We start from the raw sequence: 11209 nt of genomic DNA, 5'->3' as shown, positions 1-11209 counted from the left end.
TGAAGCATAAAAGAGAGAATATTTTGCTAGCACCTAACATTTTAGGGCTCTGCAAGTACAATGCAGTTCCTAAAACCTGTGTTTCAAAACCGAGACTGGACCGCCCGGTCAAACAAGTTCAACCAAAACTCAAACCATTGGGTCAAGACGGGATCCAGATCAGAAAACATTGCCTAAAACCACCACCAGTACCTGAGCTAAGCTAGTCTACAATGCACAACACAAGTAGATACTAATCTGGTTTATAATGCAAAGAGAAGCTTCCCTTCAAACAACATTGAAGAAAATGATATCACTTTTCACTATGTTAACATCAAACGATGTAAAGTGTACAAAAACACCCGCTGTAGTGTAGCTCCTCCTATTGAGGTTGGAGGCAAGGACAATAACAAGGAAGCCCCTCTTACACCCAAGTAAAAAACTAGTATAAGAAAATAAACTGACTGCTATCATCATTATGAGCAGAAAAATTTTCAAAAACTAGAGGCTTGTTCACTTGAAAGAATAATAATAATAATAAAAATTATCAAACATATCTACCTGTTAAATGGTTCTAACTGAACTTCCCGTCTTCCAGATTGTTGCAGACCTTTTTCTCCATAATCCCTAGTTGAGCTTAAGAGGTCAGCAGAATCATCTTCCTCCAAGTTACCCAAAACCCAATTGCTTCTTTCAAAAAGTCTTTCCCTCTGCCGACGCCTTTCACGAAGTTCCAAATACACCACTACTGAAAAACAAATCAGGAACCATGTGGCTAGAGCCCAAATAAGTCCATTAACATTTTCACCTCCATATCTTTCCCCTAAATGCTTCATACCACTGAAAAGTGCCACAATTCCTACAAAAATGGCAGATCTGCCAACAATGACATGAAAGTACTCCCACATCAGCCTTTTTGGGGAAACTGCATCTGTATTATCAGGTTTCTTAGGCCTTACACATGCATTGACTGGTTGAATACAAGCAAAAACTATAGCAGTAATCCCAAACTTGACATGTAATGAGGTAACATGGAAACCCCGAAGTTCAGCCATAGCAAAAAGAAGGGCGAGAAGGACAATTGCTAAACCTGAGTACTGGAAGTAGACATGGATCTGATACCATCCATCACCCTTCACATGCTTTAAGTATCTAGCAGCCAGTATTCCACCTGGAAGCAGAATACCCCAGGCAAGGAACATCATGAAGCCGTGCACAGCTAAAACTGGTCGCAAATCCTGCTCTGCCTCAGCAGAACCACGCATAAGCAGCACACGGACAGGCCTTTGACTCTTAATAAAATGCATATTTTTCTCAGTAAGATGCCCATCAGTCCAGCTCGAACCCATTGCCCAAATAACTTTGAGGGGAGTTGTTGGATCGATGATATTCTTACACTCTGGCTTATGTTTGTGAGGGCATGGTGGTTTTAAGGGACGAGTAAACTCAAATGTAAGGACGCCATTTTCTGACTTGCACCTAACATACGTCAAATTCTCATTTGTGGGATGCACACTCGAAGCATCCATTCCATCAATCCAATAAGTACTAACATGGCCTTTCCCAACACTGTCAATCCAACCCACATAAGCATAGCTATTCACCATGGTAGAGCCAAACCCTATAGCAAGATAATTACTCTTTTTCTCACCACGAGCTGCAATAGATATTGACTCATTATCCTTTAACAATGTCCAGAAGAACGTAACTTGCTGATCATCTAAAACAACACTGTTATTATACATGTCCGGTAAACCTCCATCAACCACCTCAATTCTCCAACCCATTTTCTGTTGAAACACAGACTGATAGTAAACCTGATCAGGTGTATTCCTATCCGGAGCCCAAACCAATTCTTTCGGACTAGATGGAACTCCTTCAGCTTCTGGCCCTCCAGCATAGATAGTCTCGGTCCTATTCCTCGATGTTGCATTCCCACCTAGCATATCTGAAGTGATGTAGAAAGCAACATCATGCCCAGCCTGTATTGAGAACGTCACAGGCACCCCGCGTTCCACTCTCAACACGGGAACCTCCTTCTTATTAATATAAAACACTTTTGAAGGATTTGGAGGGTTTGGGTAATGAAATGCCTCACCTGTCACAACAACAAGAGGAGCTTTCGCATCTGCTATAATCAAATCTTGATCTTCCTTGTCATCTGCATCCAGAGGGCCTAAACAATTATTCTCATGCTTGGATATATTGAGCACGAAATGTCCATAAGTCAACCCTTTCGGCCCCCCATGATTTTGAGGAAGATAGAAAGGTCTAAGAGCATCAGGTGGTCTCATCAACCCCATCGCCCAAATAACAGTCATGTTGTCAGTATAATTCACCGAAATATCATACTTCTTATCATCAGATAATAATGGCCTCCTATATCTGATAAACGAAACCCCATCTTTTCTATGCCCATAAAGTGCCTTAATATTACTCGTGAGTCCAACTGAGTCATTTCGTTGGTAAACTGAATCAGGACAAACTCCAGAAACAGAACCATCTTTCTTAAAAGAACATTCGCTGTAATCGGAGATTAAAAAATCATCCGCAAAAGGTTTTCCTTCTTCTGTAAAACCCGTAACGGCCACATCAGAACCCAGCATAAGCCCTGTACCCTTACTCGGGTCAGCCCACCCGAAAGCCATATAGTTCTGGATTCCGATTGCAGCCTCTAAACCAATATCAATGAACTTTTTATCCACATCCAACGACCACCGAACCCTATATTTTTTCGTCAACTCCTTGCAGTTATTAAACATTGTTGGCACCTTCTCAACTCGGTTCTGTTCCGGTAACGGCGGCATGTCAGGGCTCCACGTGGACTTCAAATCCGACCGGTTTAATAAGACGTGTCCGAAACTGGACGCACCGTGCAGATCCCAAATGGCGAGCACGGGGATTTGATCCCAGGTAAGATTATCAAACAATCGGACGGTGAAACTGGCGTTTTTGTACGTTTGGTTCAGTTTCTGATCAGAGACTATGAAGCCTTCCGTTAAGTTACCGAAATCGGGTGCCTTCGCGCTCCACCAGTAGACATCCGACCCGGATAACATATCCAACTCCTTAACCCGAAACGAACAATCGTCGATTAAAGAGAGAACCCCTCTCAATTGGTGTTGGACCATAGTGAAATCGTACTCCATTCCTACTAAAGGGGTCGATTTCGAGCATTCTTTATTGCGATCAGCAAAGCAAACTACGATTAACAGAGATAAGACAAACCCTAGAAGGAGAGGTTTGAGGTGAACGGGCATTGCGAACAACGAGATGCGAATCTGATTTGGAACAGAATATAATAATAATGATAAACGAAGGAAGGCAAAATAATTTACCTGTTAAGGTAAGTTGAAGATCAATGACTGAGTTAACTCGGTCGTGGTGGAGCGAAGTAAGCGAACTCACTGATTCAGTCTTTTTTTAAGTTTCGAAACTATTTTCCTTCGTCCGGTTTGTTATTGTGGCTGGGTGCGGTAATGAGAGGTAGTGGCAATTTCGTGATTTTATAAGTAAATATGTCCGAATATTAAACCGGAAGGTGTTTTACCTGTCGAGCTGGCAACGAATGTCCAAACTCTAAATTAAAAAATGATAATAATTTAATATGAACGAAGAAAAGCAGTACATACCGATAAAAATTATATTTATTTGGCTAAATTAAATAAAAATAAGGTTTTCTTAATAAATTTGAATCAAAATTAAATAATAATTTAAGTTCAATTTAAATCTCAATATTCAATTCAAAATGAAATTCAGTTTACTCAATTTGTTAACAATATCTTCATCCAAACTATATTGCTCAATTATCAATTAAAAAGAAAAAAACAGGCCTAAAAAAGTGTTCAAATTAAGAATAATTATTGAAAAAAAAAAAATACTATCAATAAAATAAGTTTTTGTAAAACAACACTGATAAAATGAGAGAATCCAGACTGAGCTAAATTCTGAATTGAAAATTGTTTTTTTATGTACAAACTCAACCCAGTCAAGCCGAACAAAAATGTGAGCTGCACCCCACGCGAAGTCTCCAAGATTTTTCATAACGTAAAATTTCAAACGTCGACCATTGACCATCAACCAAGTGGTGGCGGCATTATCTGTGTAGCTCTCTATAATTTTCTGGCCGAATAACTGTAACCCACCTAAACTATGCGGAACTCTTAAAGTTTCTCTATTAACTATAAAAATATCATTTACTTATTCATAAATAGTTAAAATTAACGATAATAAGAGTAAAATTATCATTTTATATTTAATATTAAAAATAAACTTAAATATGATTTCATTTCCCTTCCTAAATTTAAAAAATTAACTTTTCTCCTCTAAACTAAGTTTAAAAAGATCACATTTCTCCCCTAAGATTTAGTTTCCAAACCCTTTCATTTTCTCCAGTACCATCGTCGACGATCTTTTCAAACTTGGCTTAGGGAAAAAATGTTAGTTTTTAAATTTTTAAGAGAAAAAATGATATTAAATTTTTAAAGGTTATAATTCTGTTAAATTTAATCAGTCATGAGTGGGTAAATGGTATTTTCATAGTTAATGAGAGGAACTTTAAGATTTCAGCATAATTTGGGTGGAAAATAATCCTTTGGCCTAATTTTCTTCACCAGTCAACTGTTATGTCAACTTTAGCTTACGTAGCTTGCAACCAAAGAGGTTTTAATTTCTGTTGGCTTACTCTTTCTCCTTTATGTTAAGGCCAAAGGACTATTTCCCACGAAAAGTACGCGATCTTTCCTCATTAACTTTAAAAATCTCTTTTACCCATTCATGGATTGTTAAAATTAACTGAATTCATTAGTTATATCATTTTTCCCCTCTAAACCCTAAAAACTAACAATTTTTCTCTAATCCAAGTTCTAAAAAACAATATTTTTTCTCTTAGGGTTTCCAATTTTCAGATTCAAATTTCTGACGCTGTTTCTTTCTCTCCGACGACCTCCAGACGATCTCTCTTCCTCTCCGACATGACCTCCTTCCAACAGTTATCCTAGGCACAGTCATTAACGAAGACGAGGTCTTCGTCAACGAGAAGTCTTCATCATCGACAAAGACCTCGTCTTCATCGACGACTGTGTCTAGGATAACCATTGGAAGAAGGCCGTGCCGAAGAGAAAGAGACATCCCCTGGAGGTTGCCGAAGAGGAAGAAACAACGCCAAAAAATTGAATCTGAAAAATTGAAAACCCTAAGGGGGAAATGTTGTTTTTTAAAACTTAGGTTAGGAGAAATTGTTAGTTTTTAAGGTTTAGGTGAGGAAAATAAAATTAAATTTAAGTTTATTTTTAATAAATATAGACAAAATGACGATTTTGCCCTTGAAACCGTTAATTTTAATCGCTCACAAGTGGATAAATGAGATTTTCAAAGTTAACGGGAGAAAACTTGGGAAAATAGCATACCTTCGATGGGAAATAGTCCTTTGGCCTTCTGTTAATGAATTTGCCAATTTGAGCTGTTCGAGGCTTCGTCCTCGTGGAAAAACCTGCAAAACGCGAGCAATGCCAGAGTCTAATTACAGTTTTATGCTCGAACAAATATCTGCTCATAACTCCCAGGATGCTTATAAGAGCCAAACTAAAAATTAACATGAAATAAATTCATCATAAGGATAATATAGGATATTGAAAAAACGAAGTACTATCAATAACATGACAGAGTGCAGGATGCGACAAAATTGTAACAATTAAACAGAAACAGTAAGGATAACAACTAAGTGGCAGTGATGTTTTCAAGCATAAGAAACATGTAACAAAATTTATATTAGCAAATGCTAGCTGATTAATATAGACAGTGAAACAATAATATCTAATGAGCTTTACCTAATGCAAAACAGAACTTTTTCTCAGGTAATGCAGTCTGCCCAAAAAAATAATGGTAACTATCAGAAGAAAATTTATCAAGAAATACAAAATGCAAAAGTAGAAGAAAAGAGCACCAAATTAAGTTGTTCCTTTTCCAGCACAACTCAAACTAACAGTCGATGGCATTCATGGCTATTACTTTCATGAGAGAGGAGAGCAGTACTAGTAAACAACTTTAAGAAAACAAATCTTCTTATCCACACAACTAGACTGTGCAAAGTACGGATTAGTTTATGGGTAGAAACAACTTTGATGAGTATCATCCATTGATGGAGTAATTCTGTCTCCAGTGCAGATACAAAGTGACATCATAGGAAAAACATATCAAATTCAAAAGAGTGAAGAGAACAGTAAAAGAACTTCAGTGAAATAAGTTGGGAATCATTAAGATTATTATTGAAACACTAGCTGCAATAATTTACATGAAACTGAAACTACAAAACCAGTCATGGTTTCAGTTACACAGCAACAACAAGAAAGGTTACAACTAAAACAACAATCTTTTTTCCAAAGTATACAAAGAGAAAATAGTGTTTCACACTCAGGTAGTCTACAAATATCTTTTCCCAATTATTATCTTTCAATTAGTAGTCTTATCATTCTCGACACCAAGACCATACAATACACCTGCGTACTTTTCTGCGGAGCCATTGAAGAAGTTATCCCTCAACTTCCTAAATGTGCAAGAAGTGAGCAAACTATCAGAACCTGCCTGATGACACACACCGACCCTTTCAACCTCCAACAACTCAGCAAGCTTGTTCAACCCACCATGAAGGTTATTGCAAAACTTCATCAAGTGCTTGATATCATAAACCATAGGAAAATACATATGGATCAAATCAAAGAAACCTGCTTGAGTGTCAGGCAAATTCCGGCAGGTCAACAACTTGAGTAAGTACCCAAAATCATAACCACTATGAAATGTAACCCAATGAACACCATCATTCAACACAATCCCCGAAGACATCAAGAGCTCACCAAATCGATTCACATCTATACCCTTCTCATTATTCTTCTTGAAGTCAAATCCACATTGGCGCAACAACTCCACTGAATCACTTGCAAAAATATCTTCTGTTACATTAAACTCACGAAAATTGAATTGCCAGATGCAAAACATGTCCGTTCCACAAGTGGGTAAATTTCCGTTCTCGTCAGAAAACGTTAACCCCAGTTGAATCAATTTCAACATATCAACATTATCCTTCAATGTCTGGTAGTTATAATCATTTATATTCTTAAACGTCCCAACCGGGCGCAAAACGACACCAGGAAACTCAGTGTCCATGGCAACGTAATTATACTTATCAACAATTTCACGAATTAAAGCAAATTCTTCTTCGAGATTATCATTCCACACCTCTCGAATGTGAATAGAATCGCCCTTGGGCAAAATCGACATTTCCAAACAAAACAAAAATTCAAACGGAAGTACTATAAAAACCAGATCCGTAAACAAAGCATAATAAGTAGCAGGTACCCTCAAGGCCTGAACTGGGTTACCATAAACGTCGTCGTTTAAATCCTTTTTTTATCAGATCTGAAGCAAACAAAAAATGGAAAAAGAAGAAAAGTATCAGAATTTGCGGAACCCTATAAAGCAAAGTTAATCGAGTTGGAAGAAGTTAAGTAACGAGATCTGACCTTGGATTTGAGCAATTAAAAGTTGGAGTTCACAGATCTTGAAGTTATTGAAGAGGGATTCTCAGGTCAAAGAAACGCGTAACCAGAGAGAGAAAACGAGGGTTTGAGTTGGAGCCTCCAACTCGTTGCCTTGGTCCTCTATTTCAACTGAGAGAGAGAGGACAGGGGAACTGACCTCGTCAATGATTAAACAAAAAACGGTATCGTTTCGTTCAACAGTGTTGATACGCTGCCGTTTCATTTTTAAGGCATGGCATGACATGACTGACTGTGTCTTCTCCTTTTGTGTTGTGTCTGAGTAATTTTTATATTATTTTATGTCAATAATGCTGCATAAATAATTTTTATTATTGAGATGTAATACAGACAATTTAATAAACCGGCAATATTAATTATTATTATTATCCCTAATTAGTGGATCACATTTGATTATAATCTTAGTACAATGAGCCTAAGCCCAACTTAATTATTATAACAACCAACAAATGATGGCGAAATCACATCTTACATCTACTAGTAACAACAATAAATCTAAAACTATGAATACCCAATTTTCGAGCCACGTATTGAAAGGTTATTTAAATATTTAATTAAATAATTAAAATTATATATTTATAGTATTGTTTAAATAATAAATACTGTAAATACTTTGTATTTTCAAAAATACTAATAGATATATTCAAAAGGTCGTATCAAACAATGAGATGGTTTGAATTACTCTAAGGGTACGTTTGATTGAAGGAGATTAAAGATTATTCTGATAATTTATCTTTTATTATTTACATTACTTTATTTAGTTTATAAATAATAAAACGTTCCGATAATCTTCTATTATTAATGATGATGTAACGAGTAATATAAAAAGTAATCTGATTATCACCTCTACCTTAGATATTAAAAGATTATCAAAGTAATCTTAACTTTATTATAATATATAATCTATTTATTAATTTTTTAGAATAAAAATAATATTATTTTCAATTAATATAACAAATAATATACAAAATATTTAAAAAAAATTATTCATAAGGGTATTTAAGTAAAATAATATATTAGTATTCTTTTATTACCTCTAACCAAAAATAATAATTATTTATATATACTCATTTTTACCAAATCTTATCAAATATAGTAATAATTTATACCCAGTAATTTTTAAGATAATATTTTAATTTTAGTAATAAAACATTCTTAAAACCAAACACTACTTAAAAAGCATGACCCTCATTTTTGTAGGTTGTGCGAAGCGTGTCATACGCTTTAGGGTTTACCCTGCATAAGAAAATTTATAATATGATAGACCAAAAGCATGCAAGTTAGTTTACTAAAAATTTATGAAAATACAACTTATAAGATTTGCTCTTTAACGGAGCTTGAAACGACACATGACTTATGAACATGATAAGTTGTATTAAATTTAATATGACATAACCCACGGTAATACTTAATTTTCTAATTAAAATTTTTATCATTAAGAAGTATGAAAGTAAGTGTGATCTTATTTGATTAAGAAATATTTATGAATAAAAAAGTTTTATAAATAATTTAGTCTGTTATTTGAAAATTTATTTTCTAATAAAAATTTGGTATATTTATTGTATGGAAATATAATTTGTTTTACTTTGGCCTTAGTATAATCATGTAAAAAAGAATAATAATATAAATATATCATAAGATATACTTGGATTTTAGATTTTAATACATTGAATATAGATGTATAATGAATTTTATTTTTAAGGTAAGCAAGTGATGGCAAGAGATATAGATAGAAGATAATCCCACAAAAATAGGAAAATAATTTGGCTTACCCTCGTTAAGGGTTGACATGGGGGTATAGATAACCATTTGGTCTTTAATTGTATAGTTAGTTTGTTGTTTTGATACAATTTTTGTATGTTTGATTATGGCGGAATTTGATTGTATATTTTATCGTCATTATTATTTTATGTTTTTTAAATTTATAGTTAAAGTTAAATACGTTCAAAATTATCTAATAATTGAATCAAACTAAATTTTAAGTCAAAAAGTAAGTTATTTAGAGAACTAATTGGAACACCAATCCAAAAATATATCTAAATCAATTTTTTTATTTGATTATTAATTTATTTTATTTTAAAAACTAATTATTATAATTGAACCCGTATTCAAAATTAAATAAAGTACCTAATTGGCTAATTGGTACAAACAAATTTGATCATGTAATAGAATAATTCCTATTTCATGATCCTTAGACGTGTTGTGAAATTATTGTAACATTGTATTTGGTGTGACATTTATATTTGTTTGAAAATCTATTCCTTAAAACCTTTGGGTATTTTAGTTCTTTTACAAAATTAAGATTTTGAAGATAGGCTTATTCAAATTGAGTTGATTTGGACTAAAATTCATATACAACTTGAACAAACTAAATTTTATTTGAAACTTTAGCTTAACTCAAATTTAAAAGTTTATTAATGATTTTTTATTAGAGTTTTTCTTTTTTTTAATAATTTTTTTCTTCTTATCCAACTCATTGTCTTCTCAAGTTTGCTAATGATTTATCGTTAGTTTTTTAATCTATTATTAAATAATATTTAGGGTTTTGAAACTCAATATGATTGGTTGATCAGTCAGAAACTAGTGATAAATCTAGTTTAGGTGATGGTCACGCCTAAACATATTGGCAATTCGAGTTGCTAAAAAACTAATTAGATTATTAGGTCATTGATAAAATTAATTAAGATTAATCATCTCAAATTAAATAGTCTAATTTATTTGATAATCGTGAGATAATTTAGTGTTGTGTATGATTGAACTAAGATGATTTAAGTGAAATATTTATTTTATGTATTTTCTAAAATTTTATCTGTATTAATAATATATTGGATTTAAGATGATTAATGACAAATTAAACAAATTATAGTATAATATTTAATCAAACATAAACATACTTGATGATATGATACATATTCTAAAGATAGATTTGGTTCGAATTTAAACAATTACACAATTTGTCACTCTCTAACTTGATCAATAGATTCTTTGTTCGAGTTTGATTGCAGACCGGTGGTTTAATTGAATTAATCTAATGCAATTTGCATATTTTGACCATGGGCCAATTTGATCTAATGGTTAAAACGAGTTTAAAGGTTGATATTAATTTAACAAATATTAACAATAACAAAATTTTTCAAATTGTGACAATATAATAATTTGACTGAATTGACTCTACAATTGAATTTCGATTTAATGTGATTTACTATGTTTGACTGTGGTTGAATATAATTTAATGGTTAAAATGATTGTAAGGACTAAATTATATTATGTTTACTGTTAATCTCAGTTAAATCAAGTTGACTTATTTGTTCGGTCACAATATTTATATATTGTAAACAATATGACAGTGTCGACCATTCGGTAAAATTATGGACACATACTATCATGTTGTTGGTTTAATTTTTTATAATTATAAGCTCGGAGGAACTTTTCATACGTATTTTGTGGTATATTATGGTAATTTAGCGTCAGAGCTGAATCGCGTCATTGAAATTTTCATTCAGGCTGGTTTGCAAAAGAATGCATTCAGGTTGATTTTTTCTAACAAAAACTTATCTGATAAGTCCGACAAAGACAATCAAAGTGAGAAGGGAGGGTGACCGACAAGGCAAAAGGGAGAGACTGAAGGTCAATGGCGGCAAATAGTTGTTGAATAAAAGGAGAAAGGAAGACGGGGG

The 11209-nt window shown here is 33.5% G+C and overlaps 2 protein-coding genes across 2 annotated transcripts; both read right to left on the bottom strand.

Moving 5' to 3' along the window:
* Positions 1 to 277: 277 nt before the first annotated feature.
* On the bottom strand, positions 278 to 3483 carry LOC123194930 (cytochrome b561, DM13 and DOMON domain-containing protein At5g54830). The gene has a single exon (XM_044608437.1). It carries the CDS (start codon positions 3237 to 3239, stop codon positions 537 to 539), a length of 2703 nt encoding a protein of 900 aa, XP_044464372.1. The 5' UTR covers positions 3240 to 3483; the 3' UTR covers positions 278 to 536.
* A 2731-nt stretch (positions 3484 to 6214) lies between these two features.
* Positions 6215 to 7654, bottom strand: LOC123195323 (probable CCR4-associated factor 1 homolog 7). Its single transcript, XM_044609012.1, has 2 exons — positions 7497 to 7654; positions 6215 to 7392 (listed from the first exon to the last, which is right to left on the bottom strand). The coding sequence occupies exon 2, from the start codon at positions 7252 to 7254 to the stop codon at positions 6430 to 6432; it is 825 nt and encodes a 274-aa protein (XP_044464947.1). The 5' UTR covers positions 7255 to 7392; positions 7497 to 7654; the 3' UTR covers positions 6215 to 6429.
* Between the last annotated feature and the right edge of the window lie 3555 nt (positions 7655 to 11209).

This window comes from Mangifera indica, chromosome 13, assembly GCF_011075055.1.
Source record: "Mangifera indica cultivar Alphonso chromosome 13, CATAS_Mindica_2.1, whole genome shotgun sequence".
NCBI classification, from domain to species: domain Eukaryota; kingdom Viridiplantae; phylum Streptophyta; class Magnoliopsida; order Sapindales; family Anacardiaceae; genus Mangifera; species Mangifera indica.
Note: the sequence above shows the minus strand (reverse complement) of the source record. Positions and strands in the feature narration are given on the sequence as shown.